The 26,339-nt window shown below is 43.7% G+C and overlaps 1 protein-coding gene across 4 annotated transcripts in view; it reads left to right on the forward strand.

The window, feature by feature from the left end:
• Positions 1–439: 439 nt before the first annotated feature.
• ARHGEF11 (Rho guanine nucleotide exchange factor 11) overlaps positions 440–26,339 on the forward strand; it is a 111,995-nt gene continuing 86,095 nt past the window's right edge. For all 4 annotated transcript variants that reach the window (XM_052638280.1, XM_052638282.1, XM_052638281.1 and 1 more), the window contains exon 1: positions 440–1,195. In XM_052638280.1, the coding sequence (XP_052494240.1) occupies positions 1,164–1,195 (32 nt within the window). In that variant the 5' untranslated portion in view covers positions 440–1,163. The remainder of the gene's footprint in view (positions 1,196–26,339) is intronic.

Genomic DNA, 26,339 nt, shown 5'->3' on the forward strand with positions numbered 1-26,339 from the left:
GAGAGGCCGAGCGAGAGAAGCCAGGCGATCGGATTGTCCAGGAGGCTGGTGTGGAGGAATATCCCACCCCGAACTCAAATCCACAATAATAATCCAAACTGTTAATAATAAGGGGCAGTTTTCCTGGCCAGGCGAGAGGGAGAGCAGGGGAGAAACGGGAAGAAGCGAAAGCTCCGTTTCATGGAGGCTGAGGCAAGGGAAAATTTCGGAGCCTGGATGTGGAGGAGCAAAACAGAACTAACTCAGGAAATTGTCTTTGAGAAAAAGGCCGAACCTAGGCTGGGAATCAGGCTAGGGTAGGTGGAGAAACCTGCAAGTTTAAAGGAAAAAAAGAAGAGAATATTTTCAGAGATTTTTTTCTGGTTTGTGGTATTGCTACCATTTTAAAGGTAAAAAGCATTGCATTCAGGTGTTCTTTTTTTTTTTTTTTTTTGGTGCGATTGGCTCATTTAAAAATTTCAGAACCTTTTCATCTAAAAGCTTTTTTTTTTAAGGAAATTTATAATTTTGATTTCCCAGGGTTGCACTGGACTTGTAAGGAGTGCTGTTGTGTACATACTATTGTATGGTTTTATTTATTTTTTTACTGTGCAAATCAGCTGGAAGATTTTTTTCCAGGTGTCAGTTTGGATTTTTTCTTTTTTTTTTTTTTTTTGGTCCCTCAGTATATCTGTTGTCGTTTTAGGCATTGGAGACCAGAGAATTATTTTTTTCCCCTTTGGAGCTTGAGGCTTTTGCCAACGTAAGGACAGCTGGGAAAACTGGATTAAAAGGATGTTTTTAATCTATATTTTGCAGTTAAGATTGATATTTTGAAGGCACATTCTTTCTGTGATTTTTTTTTTTAAAGCCCACAGCGCTATCCTTGAAGAGATTTGTGGTTGGGTTTTTGGTTTTTAAGAAGGTCATAGTTTTTCTCTTTTTCTTTCTTTTTTTTTGTTTTTAAGAGAGGGGAGGGGAAAGGGGGGCTAAGAAAGGAGACCATGTTAACTGGTAGAAGTAGAATGGAGCTTCAGTCACCCGGGTCCTGAGAGCTGGAGGAAAAAGGATTGTCTTCAAGTTGGGAGGCCCTCCTCTCACCTTTTTAAAAATTGCGAGCGATTCAGTCCTGATCAAGACATCACAACTACAGGATTCTGAAACTGTGGAGACACCGAGAAACCATGAGTGTAAGGTTACCCCAGAGTATAGACAGGTAAGTTTGCTAATAATGTGGTTTTTCAACACTTACTTAAGGAATGACTGGGAAAGAAGGTGTTGCATTTTGATAAAAGATTGCAAAATAAGGGTCTGGGTGGGCTGTGGGTGTTGGTGGGGTCCCTGGGGACTGTCTGGACATGTATGTTTATGTTCCCTCTGTGTGTGTCCATGTTCAAAACATAATCTGTTTAATCAGTGTTTTTTAAATGCAAGCAGCAGACAGTGACGCAAGGAGTGGGGAAAGAGGGGGAAACGCTTTCTAGCCGCCTTTGACTTTTGCCAGGCCAGAGGCTGAATTTGAGTTCCTAACTTGCCAGTTTAGGGGTGGGAGGCGGGCACAAGCCTGGTCACGTGAGACCCCTAGGGTGATTGGGACTGGCTTTAGGTGTTAGAGCTGCGGGGGGAAGGGCCCTGGCAGGGGCGTGGGCCTCCACCGACTGGTTGTTGTGGAATGGTGGGGCTTGGTGATGGGGTGGATCCCATTTCTAGAATGAGGAGGATGTTCTTGGCCTGAATGATGGGACAGAAACATACTTTGCACCCATACAGGTCTAGATTTTACCAGTGGCTGATAATGGCCCGCAGAATGGCGTAGGTCAACCCCAGAATTTCTTCTTCTCCAAGCTTTGGGTTTAAATTAAAATCGGCCAACCAGCTAATGCTCTAGGTTTAATCTGCCAAGCCATTTTAATAAGCTTGACTCTGCAAAATGGGCCTTCCCTCTGCCTAGAGCCGGAAGGATTTGTTTTGGGCTCTTAGGCCTGATATGCAGAGGCACTGGCCGTTAGAGTCTGAGCACAGGATGTCCCCCCAACCCCCGAGTTTGCCCAGCCTCCTCATCAGTATACTACATTTTAACAACTTCGAAAGGTATCTGCCTTTTCCTTTCCTCCCCTTCTCTTCAACCCTTAGAGAACCTAGAGGGAGGGTAGTTTTGTGGGTGCTGCACTCATCCTAACTGGATGGATGGGTGGTTGGAGGACTGAACAAGCAAATGAAAGAACTGGGCCTGGGGGGTGGGGTGGGAATTACTGGAGAGATAGGGAAGAATATTTGCAAAGGAGCAATGAGTTGTTTTCTCCCTGTCCGGTTAACCTTTGATTATCCATGCTGATAATTTCTTTTTGGCAGTGGAATGTGGCCTGAAATGCATATAATCTCTCTCTCTCCCAAACACTAATCTCTGTATTGCCTCTGAGCCCCGTTTAGATTAGTTCAGCAGTCCCTAGACGGGGACCTGACTTGGCAGTGGAGAGAAGGCAGACAACCACAAAGGACAGATAGTGTACGTGACTGCTTAAACCTCCATCTCTTCCCCTTTTTGTGGCTTCTATTTAGTTTGACTCTTGTCGAGGCAGGGAGTTGAAATGGTTACATGACTGCCCTTCTCTTTTACCCTCTTGGAATTTGAGAATTAACACACTTGCCTTTTTGAGATTGGGGATGAACTGTTCCTTTGAATTCAGAGTTGTGAGAAGGTAGAAACCCAGGTGTTGAGGGTGAAAGACGGAGTTAATGAAGGTTCCTGGGCTGGAGTGAGATGCTCCTCTGGGAGTTTGGACACCCTCATAGTCTTCTCAGGGTGTGTATAGCATGGTTTTTCTGAGTGCTTTCATAGGAATGTATCTGTTTGAACCTCCCAGTATTTCCGTGAGGTAGACAAGACAGAGGTTTTCATTCCCATTTTACAGAAGAGGTGATTGAGGCTCAGAGAGGATTCCTGGCTAGCCCAGTGCCATCTTCCCTGACTAGTGGCAGAAGCTGGACTCAGATGCAAGTCTTCTAAACTGGAGGCTCTTACTGTTATCCCACCCTAAGTATTGGGTTGGCCAAAAAGGTCATTCCAGTTTTTCCTTATAGTCTTATAAACCCAAAAGAACTTTTTGACCAGCCCAAGAGATTTGTCTGCTAGTCCTGTGGAATGGGAGCGGGGCAGTTTTATTCTTTCTGGCAATAGAGTACGATGCTTTTTGGCACCCCCTTGCACTTGGGATAGTGCAGCTTTGCAGGTTGAGAGCATTCTTCACTTCCACTCCCACCCCAATTCTGGGGCTTGAGTCCCCTTAAAGGTATTTCCAGCTTCATTGGATCTTTACCCCTTAGCAGTAGGTTTGTTCTGTTGGATCTTTTGACATCTCAGGTTCGATACCCCTGTGGAGATTAAATATTTCACAGTGTTGCACAATTTTATACTGTACTGGAAGGATTGAGTGGAAGGATTTCAGACTGTTGAAGCAGGGACTCTCTTTTAGTTTGTTGATTTGCTGTGTAGGGAGCCTAGTGTAAGGTACTGTACTCCAGCAGTTTCAGAAAATTTAAATGTGCGGTTCTTGTTTACAAAGAGCATGTAGTCTAACTTGAGAAACTAGGAAAGGTATGAGAGATATAAAAGCAACACTCTCCTATAAACTCTAAAGGCAGAAATTAGGTTTTCTTTGCTCAGGTATATCCCTGCATGCCTGGCTAAGTGCCTTCCATTGGATGAATGCTCACTAAATACTTGACATGAACGAATGTTGCAGTGAATGAATATGTCAGCACGTATACGTTCATCCATTTCAGATTTTTCGAGATTCATGTGTTAATTTCAAATGTAGTCAAAATAAGGTCAATTAGAGAAGGCTTCCTTGATGTATTTTCTAGGACATAAGCAACCTGATGGAGGACCATGTCTATGAAGAGAGACTGTGGCTCAAGGAATAGAAGGCTGTGGCGAGACTTTAATCCCCTTTTGGGGAGTGACTCCTGGTCCAAAGAAACATGAAATATTCACAGCTAATCTTGATCTTGCAGTGTTAATCAGTTGTTACTGAGAGATGGGCTGAATCGTAGCTCTTCATGTCCCTTTCAGTTTTTGCCCATGGACAATTTATTGCCCATTAGTGTGTTCTCAAAAGTTTCTAAAAATGTGTTTGATATTGCAAGCGGAGATAATAATAGTGAATTATTTTTATAGGAATGATAATGAGTTTTGCTATGCCATGTATATCCATTTCCCTAGTTCTCCATGGCAAACGTTTTTGAGATGGCCAGATGGGTTAGGAGTTTGCATCCATAAAACAGCTTTTCTCTGTGCAGAGACAGTTAGCTCATGTGAGGACTAGAGCAGATGGAGAAGTGCTAGATTTAAGCCGAGTTCCTGGTTTGAGCCCTGGCATTCCCCTTAACTGTGTGACCTTGGGCAAGTCACATGCCTCCTTTGGTTTCCTCATATGTAAGGCAATAGCTCGTTTATATGAAGTGCTTTCCAGTCACAAACATTTTCACATAGCTTGTCATTTGAGGATTATACTATTTATTGCATCTTTCTCCTGGTGCTGTTGAAAGGAGCAGATCAAATCAGGTAATATTTCACATTGCTTTCTAAACTGTAAAGCTCTAGAAAATTTAGATGGTAAACTCAGGGATTTGATTTAGCTTTGGGCACGACTTTCTGAACTGGCCCCAAACAAACTAAGAGTGACCGAAAGGTCTTTCCATTGTTTTGAAGAATTTAACCGTAGCGAACAGGCTTTTTTGTTGCAGAAGTACATGAGGTTAGAAAGAAGGCATACTTTTCCAATGGTCAGGGTTGGGTGATGATAGTAGAATATGAGAAGGGGAAGGTTATTGAATCTCGTTCCCAGGAATTTTGATGAATGGGAGAGGCTTGAGCTACCTTGGCTTCCTTAGATGCGGATAGAAAGGGTTTGTTTTATGATCTCTGGCTGCTCCTTGTTTTAGAAGCATATGACTTTCCTAATTCAGAATAAACCGAGACCCAAGCAACTGTTCCTTATCAGGGATCTGAGATTGAATGTAACTTTTCCCCAGCATGTAGCCTTTTTTTTTTCCAGAGGAGGCAAAATCTGGAGTGAGGTGTATGAAGGAGGAGGGGGAAGGAGGTGGAGGAGGGAGGAAAGAAGCTTCAGGCTGAGGAATGTTTGTAGAGAAGAAAAGCTGGTGGCCTAAGCTGAGGAGGAGGTGGGGGAAAACCCTTCCCACCTCAGGCTCCCCGCTCCCACTTCAGGTTCTTGTTGAGCCCTGTAAACAAGACATACAGCTGAGTTCTACCTAATTTAGATGCTGGCCTCCCAGAACAATAGCTTCCCTGGTGGCTCAGACGGTAAAGCATTTGCCCGCAATGCAGGAGACCCGGGTTTGATCCCTGGGTCGGGAAGATCCCCAGGAGAAGGAAATGGCAACCCACACCAGTACTCTTGCCTGGAAAATCCCATGGACAGAGGAGCCTGGTAGGCTGCAGTCCACGGGGTTGCAAAGAGTCAGACACGACTGAGTGACTTCACTCCCAGAACAATGACAGGGATCCAGAGCTCCAAATAATAAGTCCCCTGAAATGCTGAGTCTTCTCCAAAATGTACCCTGGTGCTCTCCAGGCGTGAGATTAGAGATGGCAATGGATTTGCACATGAAACATTTGGTGATTAATCACCATTATGAACAGGAGCAGTCTAAGCTTACCTTCACATACTCAGAAACATTTCTGAAAGAGCACCCTTTGATGAACAAATTCATTTAGTTTTTTTTTAATAGTCAAAGTACTGTCAGAGTCCCTTTCAGTGTATTTAGGAGAATAGACCAAAAAATGTGAAGAGTTTAATGACAATGAGTTCATCAGAAATAAAAATGATTCTGTGAAGGTCACATGGCTAGTCCCCAAATTGGTGCAAAGACAAAGGAGTTCTGGAAGCTTGTAACCTCCATGGAATAGAGTTCGGAAACTTTTGGATAGTGTCCCTTACTGCTTTAAAGGTCTGGGCCTCCGCTGTATGTGAAAGGGCTTTGTTAACACTGAAGTTCCATGAAACCTAAGAGGACTGGTTTTAATCTATACTGACTGAGTCTGCTTCACATCTTCATAGTGGCACTACCTTTAAAAACCCATTTTATTGCTTTATTATTTTTAAAACTTAACTTCAAGATTTATCCTGTGGCTTGGAAACCCGTTTCACCGTGGGCTGTGCATTCTACTTTTCTCAAGTCGCAGTCCTTGGGAAAAGACTCAAGTGCAGACCTGCTTGTAGCCTCCAAGGTCACTCCTTTGCCCCATGGAGGGAAGCAGGACTGCAGAAAGTTGCAGGTTCCGGTTTGAAGAGAAAAAAGTATTCATTACTTTATGAAAAGTTGTGTTAGATCTCTTGTGAAAGGAGACGTGGAGTTCCGAGGGAAGACCCCACACCCCCCCCCCCCCAGCATCTGAGTAAATAGATGAGTAAATTAGGGTAGCCAGCCTCTCCGATTTGATTCGGTCTACCTGTTAGGTTCTTTGAGCCTCTGAAAACATTAATGCCTGTGCCCTTTCTTTCAGTGAGCCAGGACTTTTTTTCAGGAACCCTGTCTGCCTTCCTGAAAACCAGTGAAAAATGAAAGTTTGGAAAAAAAAAAAAAAACAGAGAACAGAGTGGTCTGATGAAATGGGAGGGGAAATGGAAGAAGTACAGTGATGTAGAAGTGTAAGGAGGGGCCAGAAAATCTGTGGCCCCCAACAAATTTGGGAGTCGGATTTGGAAGACATTTTCAAGGCCTGGAAAAACAGCTGGATTTGTGGCCCTAGAGCAAATGAACAGACTTGAGGGGAAAATCACAGAAGTCTTAGGTCTTAAGGGATCCTCTTCTTCACTCTTGACTCCAAATAGGCTATCTCTTGAGGTGGTTCAGAAGGTTGAGGGGCTCCCATTTTCACTGATCCCCTGTGGTTCCATGAGTTGAATACTTGAGCGTTCTTTTGATTACCAAATTTTCCTTCAGTACATTTTTTTTTTTGGCTGAGCTGCATGGCTTGCGGGATATTAGCTCCCCGACCAGGGGTTGAACCCAGCCCTGACAGTAAAAGCGCCAAGTCCTAACCACTGGACCACTAGGGAATTTCCTCCTTTGCTATAATATAAGCCCACCTTCCTGCCTTTTACTTCTGATTTCAGCACAGGCCCTAAAGTCCCTTGTATCCCTCTGTCATCTTTAATGACTTCTTCAAGATCCTCCTCTTTCTAAAGGATAGCAAACGAAGCTGTGGCTGTGTGAGAAAGGAGCTTCGAGAAGGGCAGAGTGAATGGCTTCATTCAGCCTTGATTTTCAGCACTTTCTTCTCCAGTATTTAAAGCTGCCATAAAATGGTGCAGTGAGATCTGTAGTCACCAGTCGTGGCCTGGCATCAAATCACGGAGGAAACAGGACCAGTCTGACAGCCTTCCAGATGCTGACCTGTGATCAGAGGCACTTAGAGGCAGTCAGTTGGATGGCAGACAGTTATCAAATAGCTCCATGCTCAGCTCAGTGCTTAGTGTTCTGGTAGATAATTTGCAAGAATGTGGAGCTTACATTCTTGTTGGGAAATGTAGTTAATGAAGCAACATGAAACAATAAAAAGATAGCACATCATTGCTGACTCTTGATGTATTCCAAAAAGGTGCATTCAGAGACAAGGAAGAAGTTGGTGCTAATGAGAACAGCCAGGGGAGGGTTAGTTAGATAGTATTTAAGTCAAAGGAAGAGAGGAGGCCGTTTCAGACAAAGGGAACAACCAAAGCAAGGTTCTGGTGTAGAAGCAAGCATGAAGGTGGCCTCAGGATGGTAAGAGGGTTGGTCTTTGTAGAGCAGAGAGAAATTAGGTTTGTGTAATATATGGTGATAAAAAGAATGTTTAAAGAAAGAATTCTGATATTATGTAAATGAGAAGACAGCAAAAGATAATGGGAGAGCAAAGAAGGGCAGGATTTGAAAGACATTTTGGAAGGAAAATCAACAAGGTACGGTTGTTAAGGCTGAATCAGATTTGGTTCCGAAGTTTTGGAGACTGGCTCACTAGAAGGGTAGTGCTATTGCTCAAGAGAATAAGACCATCATTATAAGTCATTCCACCTCCCATGCTGCTGCTGCTACTGCTAAGTCGCTTCAGTCATGTCTGACTCTGCGACCCCATAGACGGCAGCCCACCAGGCTCCCGCGTCCCTGGGATTCTCCAGGCAAGAACACTGGAGTGGGTTGCCATTTCCTTCTCCAATGCATGAAAGTAAAAAGTGAAAGTGAAGTCGCTCAGTCATGTCTGACCCTCAGCGACCCCATGGACTGCAGCCTTCCAGGCTCCTCCTTCCATGGGATTTTCCAGGCAAGAGTACTGGAGTGGGGTGTCATTGCCACCTCCCAGCAATTCACTGAACACAGCATATCAAATGATACTTATCTTGCTAAGGCCTTTAGGTTAGGCTGTTTCCACCAAATAGTATTATTTATTTATTTACCAAATAGTTTTAAGAGTTCTTCTAAAGGAAGGGAGAGAAGGGAGTGAGTTCTTTGAGATTCCCTTAGGAAATGCGTCATGATTTGAGAAGATTAACATGTATTTGAAATCCTGATTAATTAATCATACCCCACTCACAGCAGACAGTAACAAGACCTACAATTAGTGAGATGCGGGCTGAATTGAAGAAACCATGGATCCTAAATTGCGGAGTTTGGGCTGGAAAGGAAAGACACTGAACAAAAATTTCCAGCACACACACACACACACACACACACACACACACACACACACACTCACACACACACATACACACACGCACACACACACACACGATCTCCTTGGGACAGAACTCCAGGGCTCAAGGGCTGTCTCTGCAGAAACCCCCCTAGTAGCATGATTATAGAGAGGACGGGACTTGAAGCTAGAAGGGCTTTGTGTGAGCCCCAGCTCAGCCGCTAACTGGCTGTGAGATCAGGACAATTTGTGTAAAAGCGTTTGGTGAATTCTATAGTGCCAAACATATGGTTAGTGTTGTTGAGGCATTTGGTTTGGCAAGGAACCCAGATTGGTCTGAACTCTGCTCATTTGCCACTGGAAGACCTGTGCTTAGGTGCTGAGACCTCTGCTGATTCTAAACAGGACTGACAGGCATGGCTCTGGAAACATATGGAACAAACACAGGACGTACTAGTTAAAACTCAGATGCAGAAGGTTCTGTCCCAAGGAGATCCTTTTTTTGTGTGTGCTGGAAACTTTTGTTCAGTGTCTTTCCTTTCCAGCCCAAACTCCGCAACTTAGGATCCATGCTTTCTTCAATTCAGCCCACATCTCACTAATTGTAGGTCTTGTTACTCTCCCCTACGATCCCGCTTCAGGTAGGCCAGTCTGTTTCCTAGACCGCATCACTCTTTCCACATCTTTATATGCATCTTATCTTTCTCTTCCCAGCTCTCCTTAATCTTAGTTTCTTCAAGGAGGCCTTTTCTGGTTAGTATCATCAAACTCTATAGTACATTTATATTATTCAACATTCCTTTTGCACATCCATATAGCAAGTCAACCTTTCCTGCCTTTTTTAAAAAAGTTATTTATTTTTGGCTGCACTTGGCCTTCGTTGCTGCGCATGGGCCTTCCCTGCAGGGGGCCGCTCTCTAGTTGCTGAGCTCCGGCTTCTCTTTGCAGTGGCTTCTCTTGTTGCAAAGCACCTGCTCTAGGCCACACAGGCTCAGTACTTGCGGTGCCTGGGCTTAGTTGCCCCATGGCATGTGGAACCTTCGCGGAGCAGGAACAGAACCTAGGCCCCCTGCCTTGGCAAGTGGGTTCCTAAACCTTGTGCCACCAGGAAAGTCCCTCTTAAACACCTTTCATATGTTGACATAAAATACTTCATGTCAAGTTCTAGCAGAATCGCTAGCACGTGGTCTACTGTTACCAATAAATATTGGGTGCTTTTCCATTCTCTGCATGCTTTGTGTTGGGTATTGTGTCCTATCCTGTTTCTTGGGGTTCAGAAGCAATGTCTCTTCATTTTTTCATTTTTCTAGATGGTCTTCTAGTGCCTGGTAGAGCTCTCTTTATGAGTTGTGTTCCTCCCTGCAGTTACCTGACTTGAACTGTAGCTCATTCTTGACATTTCCAGCTCCTTCCATGCCTACTCAAGGGATTTCAAGAAAGCAGTACTAAACACGGCTTCCCAGGTGGCTCAGTGGTCAAAAAAAAAAAAAAAAAATTAGTCTGCCAATGCAGGAGACACAGGAGACTCGGGTTGGATTTCTGGGTCCGGAAGATCCCCTAAAAAAGGAAATGGCAACCCATTCCAGTATTCTTGCCTGGAGAATCCCACGGGTAGGGGAGCCTGGCGGGCTACAGTCCATGGGATCTTGAAGAGTTGGACATGACTGAGCGGCCAGCACACACTCAACTGGAAACATCGCTGCTAGGCCTGGAGACCGAGAGTTCCATGTTCTTATTGGGCGTGAAGTCCTGGGCATTTGGTATTTCTTTTAGGGCCAGAGCAGCCTTGAAGTTGTTTGCCTCTAGCTTCTCCCAGCTCTCAGGGGATTTCCCTCCTGGCCGCCTGATTTCAGAGCTGCTGTTCGCTGCAGGGGTCTGACGGCACTGGCCTGCCCTGCCATTGTCCTGCCTGCCCCAGGCTGGCCCCATTCATTTCCCAGAGCACAGCCCTCAGAAGCTTTCCTCCAAGAGACTGCTGCTGCAGAGAAAGGCCACTGTTGTTCTGGGGGGAGGTGGCTGGAGAGAGTGTAGTAAATAGCTTTGTGAATGGGACCTTGTATGAGGCTAGAACCGCAGACCCTTTTCTCCTCAGAGCCCTAGGGATGGGGGCGAAAAGCCACTAGGACTTCAGTGTGTTCACAGAAACAGGGTCTGAGGTTTAGGAATACTCGTGCTATCCCTCAAATAGTGGCATTGGTCCATTGAAGAAGTCTTCACTGGCTGGTGCCCCTCAAGGCACTAGGATTCAATATGCGTAAGTTGCTTACCCTGCCCTCTGGGGAGGCATGAGAGAACGGGAGTTGTAGGATACCACCCTGAACTCTTGGGTGATATTAGTTGAGGCACGTGGGAGACCATCAAGAAGCTATGCTGGAGGAAGTGACCTTTAATTGAGGCCTGAAAATGAGAGCCAGGCTTGAGTGAGGGAAAGTCTAGGCAGAGGGAACAATGTGTACTGAAGACAGAGGGCAAGCAAGGGCCTGGAGTGGCAGGAGCTGAAAAGAGCTGTGGTCTAAAGAGAGGCGGTGGGCGGGCGGTCTTAGTCATTCATTCGTGTCCGCCTCTTTGCAACCTCATGGACGGTAGCCAACCAGGCTCCTCTGCCCATGGGATTCTCCAAGCAAGAATACTGGAGTGGGTTGTTATTTCCTCTTCCAGGGGATCTTCCCAAACCAGAGATCGAACCCAGATCTCCTGCATTACAGGTGGATTCTTTCCTGCTGAGCCACTAGGGAGGCACTGAGACTTTAGAACAATTAATTAGATGAAACAGGAGAGTAGGCAGGGAGCTAGGATGTAATCTTCCTTGTTAGGGGTTTGCACTTTATCCAGAGGACAGTGCAGGACCATGGCAAGACAAGTAGAGAGTGACATGGTCAGATATGCTTTTAAAAAACAACAAGATCACCCCAACTGCGATGTGGATCTTCACACTGAAAGAATGAAAGAACAGAGAGAGGGAAGACAAATTAGGAGCCCTCTGCAGTAATGTGGGCAGGAGGTGAGGGTAGCATCTACTAGGGAAGTGACAGTGGAGATGGAGAAAAATGAAGACTAAGTGGTTGGTTTTGTGAAGGAGAGTTGAGGCACAGATGGCAATCTTATTCTTGGCTTGGGCTGCTGGGTGGTACTGAGTAGGGTCTTAGTGGCAGCATGCAGTATCTTTGGCCCAGGGACTCTTGAGTTGTAGCCTGCAGGCTTAGTTGCCTCAAGGCACATGGGATCTTAGTTCTGAGACCGAGGAAACCAGGGGTGGAGCCTGCATCCCCTGCATTGGAAGGTGGGTTCTTAACCACTGATCCACAAGGACAAGTCCCTGGGTGGTACTCTTCAGTGAAAAGGGGAACTCAAGAGGAAGAGTATGATTGAGGAAAGGAGTCCCTTTTGGGCACGATGAGTTTGAAGTGCCTGTGGGTGATCACAGGGAAGGTGTTAAGCCGGCCAGCGGCTGGTTACACGGGTCTGGAGGTCAGGAAGGTGTGCGGGGCTGTGGTCATCAGTGTCTGGACAGAATAGTGGAAGTGGGAGGTTGTCCAGGGACAGGGTGTAGAGTGAGAGGAGAGCCTTGGACAGAACCCTGAGGGGCACTGCTTCAAAAGGGAGGCAGAGGCAGAGGATCCCCCACAGGAGACTGGTGGGGAGTGGCAGCAGAACAGCAGCCAGGGCGGCGTGGGATCTCAGAAATGGGGGGGGGGGGCGGCAAGTGCTCCCGGGGGGCAAAGGGTGGAGAGGAGAGAGAAGCGTCTGGATTTAGTAACTAGGAGGCTTTTCATGGCCTTGGGGATGGGGGAGGAGCCAGTTTGGAATGAGTTTAAGAGGGAAGAGGAGGTGAGGAAAGGGTGATATAGTCTGGTCAGTTCCTTTGTGAAATTTAGTCAGAAAGAAGAGGAAAAAATGTAGCCCATTAGTCTCCATTAACAGGTCTTTGAGTTCCTTTTTTCCAGGTAGAACTAGGTCGTTTTTCAGTCAGAGTTTGGTGTACATGTAGAGTCAGCCATGGTAGAGGCAGGAGGGGAGATGTGTGACAGGATTAAAGGAAAGATTAGAGTCAAGAGAAGAAGTCAGTTTTTAAAGTAGGAGAGAACACAACTGATAGAGAAGGATGGAGGTTTTAGGGCCAAGATAAGAGTGCCATAATGATGGCGCTTCTTTGTATTTCTGCCCTATGATGTGGAGTTTGTAAAGTGTTCTTGGTCTGTTATCTTTTTGAGATAGTCTAGGCAAGTATTTGCATTCCCATATTATAGGTGGGGAAACAAGCACAGGGAGGCTTTAATGACTTGTCTAAGTCTGTAAACTAGTAAGTAATGGAGTTGGGATTTAAAAAAAAAAAATCTGTGCTTACAGAGCCCTAGCCTCGTGCTCTTTCCATTTTCCTGTCCCCCTGACCAAGCTCACGGTAAAAAATGTGGGCATCTTTGAGGGAGCCAGACATCAGGTTTGCTTGACACAGATAAAGGGTGCCCTCCAGGAAGATAGATTGGTTGATCAGGAACCAGTCTCCTGAGAGTGTAACCTCTTCCCGGTAAGCTTTCTTGTCCGTGGCTCCCTGGTAGGACCTGAGGTTTGCATTCGCTGTTCAAGAGGAAGAAAACTTCCCTCCTTCTCTGCCTCCTGGTTGGTTAATGATGGGGAAAAAATGGCACTTAGGGGCCAGGTAAGTTCAGTGACATTGGGAAGAATAAAATCTCAGAAGTGACTCAGCATTCTTTCACTAAGCAATGTGGCACCTTTAAGCTACTCAAGGATCTTATCTGTGTGTACCCTGTGGTACTGTGTAGTGAATGGATGCTCAGTGAAGTTTCACTAAATGGATAGATGTGTGTGTGTGTGCCTGTGCGCATGTGTACACAGTCCAGTCTGACTTTTTTGTGATCCCATGGACTGCAGTCCATAGGCTCCTCTGTCAGGGATTTTCAGGCAAGAATCCTGGAGCAGGTTGCCATTTCCTTCTCCATGGCATCTTCACAACCCAGGGACTGAACCCGAGTCTCTTGTGCCTCCTGCCTTGGCAGGCAGATTCTTTACTACTACCCCACTTGCAAAGCCCCCTAAATGAATGGGTACGATTTTTTAATTAAAACCTTTATGATATATAACTCACATACCATCACTACTTTAGGATATACAGTTTAGTGGGTTTTAGTATATTCACAGAGTTATGCAAACATCTCTATTATCTCATTCCAGGAAATTTTCATCACCCCAAAAGAAACCTCATACCCCTTAGCAGTCATCCCCCTCACCACCCTGCTAGCCCTAAGCAACCAGAATCTACTTTCTGTCTCTGTAAATTTGCCTATTCTAGACATTTCCCCTACATGGAATCATATAATATGTGGCCTTTTGTGCCTGACTTCTTCCACACATGATATTTTTCCAAGTTCATCCATCTATATTGGAGCATATATCAGTGTTTTATTCCTTTCTATGGCCAAGAAACATTCCATTGTATGGATATACTGCCTTTTGTTTATCCATTCATCAACTTGTGGGCATCTGGGCCCCTTCCACTGCTTGGTTATGATGCATGATGCTGCTGTGAACATTTGTGTGCAGATTTTTGTGTGGAGGTACCTTTCCATTTTCCTTGGGTATGTACATCGGGTGGGAATTGCTGGATCATATGGTATCTCAGTGTTCAGCATTTTAAGGAACTGCCAAACTACTTTCCGAAGTGGCTAAACCATTGTACATTCCCACCAACAAACTGAGAATCCAGTTTTCCCACATCTTCACCAGTGGTGGTTTTGCTGTCTGTCTTGATGATAGCCATCCTACCAGGTGTAAAGTAGTGTCTCATTGTGATTTTGATTTGCATTTTCTTAATGACTAGTGGAGCTTCCCAGATGGTGCTGATGGTAAAGAATGCACCTGCCAACGTTCGATCCCTGGGCCGGGAAGGTCCCCTGGAGGAGGGCATGGCAATCCACTCCAGTATTCTTGCCTGGAGAATCCCTTGGACAGAGGAACCTGGCAGGCTACCGTCCATAGGATCACACAGAGTCAGACATGATTGAAGCGAGTACACATGCGATGACTAGTGATGTTGAGCATCTTGTCATGTGCTTGTTGGCAGTTTGCATATCTTCTTAAGAGAAGAGAAATGTCCGTTCAGATTCTTTGTCCATTTTTATTTGTCTTTTCATTGTTGAGTAATGGATAATTTTTTGCTAAGTCACCTAACCTCGCTAGGCCTCACTCAGTTTCATCAGTTGTAAAATGGGAAAGTTGGATTTGGTCTCTGAGATCCCCCCCAACTCTCATGTTATTTAATCTGTGGAACTTCAGTCACTCTTTTAAGGTTCTGCTCGCCAGATTGCAGGGTAGACAGTTGTTAGGAGTATGAATTTTGTGTCAAATAGACCTGGGTGTCCTGTTACTCAGTCCCTCTCAGCCTCAGTTTCTCCTGTTGGAAAATGAAAAAGTATTTTTCTCATAGGTTTCTTGCAAAAAATTAAGTAGTTTTCTTGCAAAAAACTAATGCATGTAAAGTGCTTAGCAAAATCCCTGACATAGGTAAGAGTTACCGGGTGGTACTAGTGGTAAAGAAGCTGCCTGCCAGTGCAGGAGACACAAGAAACACGGGTTCAGTCCTTGGGTTGGGAAGATCCCCTAGAGAAGGAAATGGCTACCCACTCCAGTATTCTTGCCTGGAAAATCCCGTGGACTGAGGCGTCTGGTGGGCTACAGTCCTTGAGGTCACAGAGTCGGATGCAGATGAGCACACACACATCTCCTTACTGCCTCACGTCTTAGTCTCCAGGTGGATGAGCCAGGTCCTCATTGCTTAAGTATGACTCACCTGTCCTGATCACAGAGGCCCTGCACAGCTCAGTGTTGTTCAAGTCATCCATTGCTGCATAGCAAACCACCCCAAACAGTGACTTAACATAACATTAATTATTTTGCTCACAGTTCTGGGGGTTGACTGGGTTGAGCTGAGCAGTTGTTCCCAATTGGAATCTCTCACCCAGGTGGAGTTATATAGGGCCCAACCTGGCCTGGGGCTGCAAAGGTCTCTTCACTATGGCCTCTGTGTTGGGAAGACTCAAACAGCTGGGAGCTGAAACAGCTGGAGCTCCTCCACTCTGTGTTTCTCTCTCTCTTTTTCTCTCTCTGGAATCTCCAGATTCTCTTTCCACCTGGTGGGATTGGGGTAGCCAGACTTCTTAAAGAGTGACTGCAGGCTCCCAGAGCAGGCGTCCCAAGTCGTTTGCAGAGGCTGCATCCCCCTTTACAAGCTAGCCTCGGAAGTCACTTCATATCAGTTTGGCCTTACTCTCATGAGCTGAGGGAGTCACACAGGCCTGGCCAGGATCAGGGAAGGGAATAGACTCTGCTTCCTGATGGGAAGTGGCAAGAGCATGAAGGATGGGAAATTTTGTTGTGGTTACTTTTGAAAAATTCAATTTGCTACAGTTACTTAACTTCTTTACGGTTAATTTTTGTCCCTCCTGTCCTTCAAATACCAGTTCAAAACGTCCTTACTAGTGAAGTCTTACCTGACTGATTCCTTGATCAGGTTTCTTCTTTTTCCTGTATCTCTCACCATATAAATTGCTGTTGATTTTTTTAATGTGACATCTGCTTATCTTTTCTGTCATCTATAAATACTCCCATAGTACGTACAACTGGACTCTGTACTCTTTAAATGGTGTCAGGTGAAAGTGGAAGTGAAGTCGCTCAGTCGAGTCTGACTCTTTTCGACCCCATGACCTGCAGCCCACCAGGCTCCTCTGTCCATGGGATTTTCCAGGCAAGAGTGCGCTGCCATTTCCTTCTCCAGAAGTGGTGTCAGCTAGTGCTCTAAATTCTCCAGTTGGGATTTTTCCAGTAACTTTAATCGGTTAGTGTTCAAGTGTTGACTGATTCTCTCTTGGTTAAAGGTTCTTGCAATTTTTCAGACTAACTGCTAACTCTGATCCATCTGGCTTTTTAGGGAAATCCAAGTTCTGCACCCTTTTGTTCTCTCATAGGACACTACATCCAGCCGTGTAAGTATGTAGAAGAGTGGATAGGGAAAATCCGTAATAACAGCTGGCAGGTGTCCAGTACTTTACTTTTTTTTTGAAGAGTGCTTTAACAGTCGTTCTGATACACACTTATTACAGTTATTGTTCTCCTTTATGTATGAGAACACTGAGGCCCACGGGAGTTGAGAATTGAAATCACCTCTGTAGTGAACCTAGGTCCCTGGCTCTAAATCCTGGGCTTCTTCCTCTTGATTGAGAAGCATGTCTGGTCTGGCCGTGCTGTAACACTCTTAATCACCCGGAGCTCCAGGGAGCCCCGCAGAACTCATCTCAGAAATGAGGACTCTGGGACTGAGTTGTGTTTTCCTCCTGTGGTCTTGCCTCTGCTGCTTTTATTCTTCATACCAGAGATTGAGTTGCTTGGGAGCCCTGTGAGCTTGGTTACTTTGGAAAGGGCGCTCCCAGTTGGGAAGTGTATGTGTGGGTGTCTGCGTGTGTTTGTTCCAGGAGGAGGGTCTGAGACATAGTGCTTACAGGACAGGAAGCACAGAATGATAGGAAAGTAGCTAGAGAAGATAGAGAAAGAAAATCTCTCAATTTAACTGGTTAAGTTTAAAGTTGTCTTGTCTTCAGTTGGGAGAGTAATGTCAGCTGCAGAACTGATGCTTTCTCTGCATCTGACCCTGCTGGTGATTTGCCTCTGCCTCCAAATTGATACTTGTGTCATCAGGGGCTCTTCGATAAGAAACTGCTTCATTTCATTTCCTGTCTTGGTAATCAAGTGCTTGCGGGGTTTTATTAGGGTGCTTTCGGAGGAACTGGGACACAAAGCAGGCAAAGGATGAGAACCACTTAATATAATAATCCTTGCAGTACGAAGCATGTATACAGTGTTTTACTCTTCAAAGCACTTTCCGTCTACTGTTGTGCTTTAGCCCCACTGTGTACTTGTGGGGAAGCGCCCAGGGCGTGAGGGGGGCATCTCTCTTAAGTTGCCTTCATTTTCCTCTCCTTCTCTCCCTCCTTGGCGCTAGGTTCCCCCAGGACACATTGTTTTGATTGCTTTTTCCAGCTTTTGGAATTGCCTCCTTTCTGATATAGCTTATCTCCTGTCTTTCTCATGAATGGAGTGCCTTCCCTTCCTGGTGGTAATTAACAGGGGAGCCTGCTCATCTGTGTGGCCATCCTGTTTGTCACTATCAATCTCATGGAGAGCCTTTTATATGAAAGCTACAAGATTAGAAAATAGATTGGCTGAGGCACAAGGATTACCAACTCAGAGGGCTAAGAACCCGCAGCTTCAGGAGGGCATGGAGGAGGGGTGGTAAGGAGGGAAGGATGAGAAGCTAGCTGGCAGCATGAGTCCTACTGGAATCTGAGGCTCTTCTCTCCCCTCTCTGCCAGACTTTCCCCTCGTCTCATACCCATCAGCATTTACTCCTGCCCCATTTTATGTGCTCATGACTCTTCCAGATGCCTTGGGAAAGAGAATGGAGACAAGTGGTCCCTGACTTCAGGGAACCTAAAGGCTGCTTGGGAAGACAGCTGCAAAGACCTCGGAACCCTTAAGCAGCATAATACTTCACTAGAATGGGGAGTAAAGGCATCTTAGCCCACCCGCCAAGGAGCTTATTGGCGAAGGAAATGGCAGCCCACTTCAGTATTCTTGCCTGGAGAATCCCATGGCCAGAGGAGCCTGGGAGGAGGGGCTGCAGTCCATGGGGTCGCAAGGACTCGGACACGGCTGAAGCGACTTAGCACGCAAGGAGCTTACTATTGGTAGAGATAAGGAATCTCCTCCGCTTTCTGATCTTACCTTCAGGTCTTATTTGGCAGTTCACTGACTTCCAGAAGAAATGTTTATTGATCCCAAGTTGGTATGTCAGCATTGTGCTAGAGGTTATAGGGATTTAATATTTATCAATAGATATTTTACCTAAGGTATGTGTTCAAAAAATAGGAAATGAGTAATAAAGGAATAGTCACTCTGGATGCTAGAAGTGACATACCTGATATCCTCTTTAAGAGATTTTCTCTGTTATTAAGAATAGGTGTTCAGGAGAAAAGCAGGAAGGACTATTAAGCTATTGCAGAAATCTAGGCAGATGATGGGCATAAACACTGTGTCAAAAGTCTCTGTGGTTTTTACTGTGGCATAGATGCAAACATCTTTTCTCCCCTTAGCCAACACACTGTGCTTTATTTTTTTAAATTATTTTAATCGGAGGATAATTACTTCACAATATTGTGGGTTTTGCCATACATTGACATGAATCAGCCACGGGTGCATAGGTGTCCCCCCCATCCCTAACCACCCCAACAAGCCTCCCCCCCCACCCCATCCCTCTGGGTTGTCCCAGAGCCCTCGCTTTGAGTGTCCTGCTTCCCGCATTGAACTTATACTGGCTGTCTATTTTACGTATGGTAATATACATGTTTAATTGCTAGTCTGTGGTTTAGTAAATGCTAAATCGTCCCACCCTCGCCTTCTCCCACAGAGTCCAAAAGTCTGTGCATTGAACTCCAAAGTCTGAACTCCAGAAGCCTGTTCCTTACATCTTTGCCTCTTTTGTTGCTATGCGGATAGTATCATCATTACCCTCCTTCTAAATTCCATATGTATGCGTTAATATACTGCATTGGTGTTAACTCTTTCTGATTCACTTCAGTCTGTATAGTAGGCTCCAGTTTCATCCACCTCATTAGAACTGACTCAAATGCAATCCTTTTTATAGCTGAGTAATACTCCACTGTGTCCATGTACCACAGCTTCCTTATCCATTCGTCTGCTGATAGGCATCTAGGTTGCTTCCCTGTCCTGGCTGTTATAAACTGTGCTGCGATGAACACTGGGGTACACGTGTCTCTTTCAATTCTGGTTTCCTCGGTGTGTATGCCCAGCAGTGGGATTGCTGGGGGTTTTATTTTTAAAACTGAGCTACAATTAACATAATATAAAATTAACCATATAAAATGTATAGTTCAGCGGCATTAGGTACATTCATAGTGTTGTATAACCATCACTTGTCTCTAGTTCCAAAATGCTTCATCTCCCCAAAGGGAAACCCCTTACTCATTAGCGGTCATTCCCTATTCTCCCTTCTCCCCGACTTCTACAAATATCTTATAGTTGGGAATAGGATAGGTTTCAGTGGGGTTTTGTTTGCTTCCCCCATATGTCTTATCTTTAATTATCTTTATTGGTCAAAGATAAAAAGGGGATTGTTATAAATGTACCTTAAAGTCAGATAAAAAATACATTCTATGTAAAATACATAATAGGCTGGGCATCTCCCATACCTGCAGACAAGATTTTTGAGGATTAGTGAACTAGCTGATTTAATTGCTACTTCATCTAACCTTCATGACCTCACAATCCACAGCCGTTTATTTGTATCATAATAATCCCTTGTGTTTGTGCATTACTTTGCAGTTTTACAGTTTGAGTACTTTTGTACATACGCCTTTTTTTTTTAAATAACAGCTTTATTGAAATACAATTCACATGTCATAAAATTCACCCTCAAGTGTGCAACCATCACCACTGTCTAGTACCGGACATTTTCATCACCCCAAAAAAACACCTCACACCCATTAGCAGTCGCCCCCCATTCCCCTCTCCCCACAGCCTCAGGCAACCACTCATCTACTTTCTGTCTCTACAGATTTGCTTATTCAGGACAGGTCATATAGGTGGAGTCATACAGTATTTGTTCTTTCGTATCTGGTTTATTTCACCTAGCATATTTTCAGGTTTCATCTATGTTGTAGCATTTATCAAACTCTTACTCCTTTTTATGGCTGAATAATACCGTATTCCATTGTGTATATGTACCATCTTTTTATCTATCACCTGCTGGTGGACTCTTGAGTTGTCTCCACATTTTGGTGCTTGGTGAATAATACTGTTGTTAACAGTGGCACACAGGTATGTTTGAGTCCCTCTTTGCAGTTCTCTTGAGTACATACCTCACAGGAGAATGACTAGATCATATGATGGCCCTGTATTTAGCATTTTGAGAAACTGCTGAACTGTCTTCCAAAGTGACTGTGCCATTTTTACATCCCCACCAGCAATCTGTGACGGTTTCTATTTCTCTGTATCCTCTCCAGCACCTGTCATTATAATCCCATTGTTTTGATTTGCATTTCCTTCATGACTAATGATGTTAAGCATCTTTTCGTCTGCCTGCTCATTGTGTATTTTCTTTAGAGAAGTGCCCTATGCCAACCAACCTTGCATTCCTGGGGTAAGTCCCACTTGGTTGCGGTGTATAATCCTTTTTACATGTTGCTGAATTCTGTATACTAATGTTTTGATGGTAACCTTTGTACACAGAGTGTTATTTAATCTTTGGAACAGCATTGTGAGATTAGGGTTCTCATGAAAAAAACTAAAGATTAAATTAAGCAGTTTTCCTGTGACTGCATAGTGTCAGGAATAGAATAGGAAAGCAAGACTTTTTGAATTCAGTCTAATTTTCTTACCACTGCTTTACTTTGCCCATCTTTTTAGCATAGATAACCAACAGTTGTTTTTGGACTGATTTTTCTTTTTTGAAATCCTATCATGGTCACTCAGATTTAAAACTCCCATTACATGGCCACACAATTAAGGCTTAATGTTAGATGCATTTTGAATGATAATAAAATTTATATCGGTGGTGGTTATTAATTTGACTTTAAATGTGTCCTTGTCAATGTCTCTTTTTAAATGACAAGCATTGCCGAGCAAGGATGCAGGTGTGATTCTTCTTTCTTTTTTAGCGCTCAGCATGCGCTGTGCCCAAATAAATACTCAGTAAAGGCTCCAGGACTGGAAGGATGCATCTATGTAGCGCCCCTCTGAAAGCATCAAGAACAGCATACTCTGCTGGCCTAAAGTCCTGGTGTCCTCTTGAACAGTTCTCTTCTATCTGAGCTGTGTACCCCGACCACACCTGGCTCTCTGCCTCCTTCCTAAATAGCAGCTGGAACATCAGGGATTGTAATTGCTGAGAATTTAGTGACAGAATCTCAGCATTATCTTTTTTAGCGCTCAGCATGCGCTGTGCCCAAATAAATACTCAGTAAAGGCTCCAGGACTGGAAGGATGCATCTATGTAGCGCCCCTCTGAAAGCATCAAGAACAGCATACTCTGCTGGCCTAAAGTCCTGGTGTCCTCTTGAACAGTTCTCTTCTATCTGAGCTGCGTACCCCGACCACACCTGGCTCTCTGCCTCCTTCCTAAATAGCAGCTGGAACATCAGGGATTGTAATTGCTGAGAATTTAGTGACAGAATCTCAGCATTAGACCTTTGCTTTTTTCATCTTTTCTGATGTGTACATAAGCAAGCTATAGCACATTCCACATTGAAGTACAAGCATTTAGAGACCCAGAAAAGCTCCTCTGGCGCGCTAAGGAGAGTGAGTGGGGAGCATGTGGGCAGACGTTTACTTGTAAGTGTATAACACTGGTGGATATGTATCAGTGCTTTTGAGTTCTGATTGTCTACATGTAGTTCAACTGTTCTATCCATGTCATCTGGAGAAGGCAATGGCACCCCACTCCAGTGTTCTTGCCTGGAAAATCCCAGGGACAGGAGAGCCTGGTGGGCTGCCATCTATGGGGTCACACAGAGTCAGACACGACTGAAGTGACTTAGCAGCAGCAGCAGCATCCATGTCATCATTGTAATTTATTCTTGCCACCTGTGAACGCCTTTGCTCCTGCTCTAGTATAAAGTGAGGGGAGAGGAGGAAGAATGTTTAACGTTAGTCAGAGCCCAACATCCCTAAGAATATATCTTCTGTAAAACAGGGCCACATGTTAAATTACAAAGGGAAATGAAAATGCTTTTTGGATTATGTATTTTTGCTGATTATTTGTGCTGCCTCTCCAAATGTGGGTATTTGGGACTTGCCTGTGCATCAGTTGATTAAGTAATCATTTGTTGTATAAACAGATAAAATTGAAGAGTGTACATATTGTGATTTTCTCCTATTTTAAGTCCAGAAGCCATTGCCTCATTTTAAGGTCTAGCAGCACTGTGACACGAATACTAAACAGAAGGTCTTTGGACAGACTTGTGTTACCAGTTAATAGAGGCTGCCTGCATGTCTGTCATTGAAAAGAGCAGTGTTTAGTTTCCAGTGGACCCAGAATATTTTCCCCCCACTTAAATGTCTTTGTTGATGCGTTGTTGTTTTGTTTGTTTAATAGTTTTGTTCTGGTGTATTTGGTCCACAGTCAGTGCACACATTTAAGGTGCATAATTCTATGCATTTTGACATTGTGGACATCTGTGACACTGTCCCCACAGTCAAGAAAAGGAACATACCCATCAGCCCCCAGAAGTTTCCTCGTGCCCTTTTGTAATCTCATTCATTCTTTTCTCTTCCTTCCCATCCCCAGGAAACTGCCCTTGGGGATTTCTTTCACTGTAGATTAGTTCACATCTTTTATAACTGTATAAGTGGAATTAATTATATTTTATGTCCCTCTTTCTTGCCTGACTTCTTTTCACTCAACACAGTTATTTGAGGTTAATCCATGTTTTTGTATGTATCAATAGTGTATTCTTTTTATTGCTAAATTTTATTCCATTGTGCTGAGTTTTAATCCATCGTATGGATAATTTGTGTATCCGTTCTGTTGATGGACATTTGGGCTACCACAGGTAACACTGCCATAAATATGTATGATCCTTGTGCCGACACCTGTTCTCGTGTTTCTTCTGTGAACCCTAGGAAAGGATTGACTGGGTTGTATCTTAAGAAACTGCCAAACAAAATGAAAGAAAAGAAACTGCCAAATTGTTTTACAAAGTGGTTTTACAGTTTTACTTTCCCACTGGCAGTGTATGAAAGTTCCAACTGTTCTGTGTCTTGGCCAGCACTTGGTATGGTCAGTCTTTTTAATTTTAACCATATTAATGTGCATGTAGTCGTATCTTACTGTGGTTTTAATTTGCATATCCCTGATGACTAATGATACTGAACATTTTTTACGTGCCTGTTTACCATGCATATGTCCTCTTTGATAAAGTGTTTGTTTAGATCTTTTGTCCGTTTCTTAATTGAGCATAATTGCTCAGTATTAACTCAATTATTAAATTGTAAGAGTTCTTTGTATATTCTAGATACAATTTCTTTGTCAGATATGCTTTTGTAACTATCTTCCCCCAGTGACCTACTTTTTCATTTTTGTAACAATGTTTTTTAAAATTTGTTTCAGATTTACATGCAGCAAAATAATGTCTTTGAAGAGCAAATGTTCTTAATTTTGAGAAATCCAATATATCGATTTTTTTGTTTTATAACTTATACTCATTGCATTTATTAAGTAAATCTTCTCTAAATTCAAAGTAAGATTTTCTCCCAGAAGTTTTATGGTCCTGACTCTTACATTAAATCTATGCCTTACTTTTAATTATTTTCAGTAAGGTGTGAGATAAGTGTTGAGGTTATTTGTCTCTTTTGATGTATGAATGTCTGGTAGTTCTAGCACTGTTTATTGAAAGGAGTGTTCTTTCCTCACTGAGTTGCCTTGGAACCTTTACTGAAAATCAGTTGATCATATATGTGATCTGGACTCTACTTTGTTCCATTAATCTGTCAGTAACACTGGTTTGGTTATCATAATTTTATAGTCTTGGTATCAGAAGATACAAGTTTTGTAACATTCTTTTATTTTCAGAATTATCTTTTCATTTCCATGTAGGTTTTTAAATCAGCTTGTCAGTTTTTACAGAAATGCCTTTTGGAATTACAGTTGAGATTGTGTTGAATCCTGTATCAGTTTGGAGGATTGACGTCTTAACAGTATTCAGTCTTTTGATCCATGAACACTGGGTGTTTCTCCGTTTAGGTCTTTAACTTCTCTCAGCAGTGTTTTTTAATTGTTAGTGTACAGGTGCTGCCCATCTTTTGTCAGATTTACCCCTAAATATTTCATGTTTTGAATGCCACTTTAAATGGCAGTTATTAAATGTCAGTTTTCAGTTAATTTTTTGTCCATATGTACAGATACGGTTGGGCTTCCCAAGTGAGGCAATGGTAAAGAATCCACCTGCCAATGCAGGAGACGAAGGAGATGCAGATTTAACCCCTGGGCTGGGAAAATCTCCTGGAAAAGGAACTAGCAACCCACTCCAGTATTCTTGCCTGGAAAATTCCTGGCACAGAGGAGCCTGGCGGTGTGCAGTCCATGGGGTCACAAAGAGTCGTACACGACCGAGCGACTGAGCATGCACACAGACACAGTTAATTTTTGTGTATTTTCCCTGAATCCTGCTACCTTGCTAACCTCAATAATTCTCATAGCTTGTTTGTTAATTCCTTAACATTCTAGAACCAGCTTGTTTGATTCTAAATCATATTTGTGTATAATGAGCTGGCCTCTTCATTTTTTAAAAATTTTAATGTATTTATGGCTGTGCTGGGTCTTCACTGTCACAGATGCTTTCTTTGTATAGTTGCAGTGAGCGGGGGCTACTGTCTGGTTGCAGCACACAGACTCGTCACTGAGCTGGCTTCTCTTCCTGCAGAGCGCGGGCTGCAGGGCTCCTGGGCTTCCACAGGCAGATTCTGAACCACTGGTCCACCAGGGAAGTCCTGCCTCTTTATTTCTAATCTGTATGTTTTTTGAGTTTTGGAGGAAATCTAGGAGTTTATAACTTTTCGCTAGGCATGTGAAGCAGATGTTGGATTCTCCCTCCCTAGGAATTCTTTAAAAATAAAAAGGAGATTATTAAATCCTCCTATCCATTCCTTTATTCATCCAGTGAACATTTAGTATCCACTGTGTATCAGTCAGTATCTAGTGACTGACAGAAGAGAGGGAATTATAAACAAGTAATTTTTTTTTTTTAATTATTTGTTTGGCTGCCCTGGGTCTTAGTTGCAACATATGGGATCTAGTTCCCTGACCAAGGATTGAACCTTAGCCCTCTGCATTTGGAGGCTACAGTCTTAACCACTGGACTACTAGGGAAGTCCCCCTAAACAGGTAATTTTAATTTAACAAATAAGTGTAGTAAGTGCCATAGTAGTTACGATACAGGAGCTTCAGTGCAAGGTGGTTCAGAATCAGGGGAAAGAATGAACGATCTCTACAGGCCTGCTGCTCTGGATGAGTATGACTGACGAAGGAATACTCAGAGACCACTGATAGGAAGACATTTAAGCTACACTCTCCTGAAAAATTAGATACCTCCCCATCCTGATTGTTAGTTGCAGTTCGCCCTCCGTATCCTTGGTTTTTGCGTCCATGGGTTCAACCAACGTTGGATCAAAATTATTCAAAAAAATAAAATTCCAGGAAGTTCCAAAGAGTAAAACTTGAATTTGCTGTGCATCAGCCATTATTTGCATAGCATTTACATTATATAAGGTATTATAAGTAATGTAGAGATGATTTAAAGGATGCGGGAGGATGTTAGGGGTTATATGCTGATACTCTGTCGTTTTATATTAGGGACTTGCGCTGTTATGGATTTTGGTATCTGCCAGTGTGGGTAGCAGGTGGAAGGGCCCTGGAATTAATCCCCCATAGATACCGAAGTACAGCTGTACTTAACTTTATTATTATTGAGAGTCTGGATGGACTGCATCTTTATCTATAGTTCTTTTTCTCTTTCTTCTTTTTTTTAATCTTAACATGAAGGCAACAGTCTTTGCTTCCAGCCTCAATCTCACTGACCAGGAG

Source organism: Budorcas taxicolor, chromosome 3 (assembly GCF_023091745.1).
Source record: "Budorcas taxicolor isolate Tak-1 chromosome 3, Takin1.1, whole genome shotgun sequence".
NCBI lineage: Eukaryota > Metazoa > Chordata > Mammalia > Artiodactyla > Bovidae > Budorcas > Budorcas taxicolor.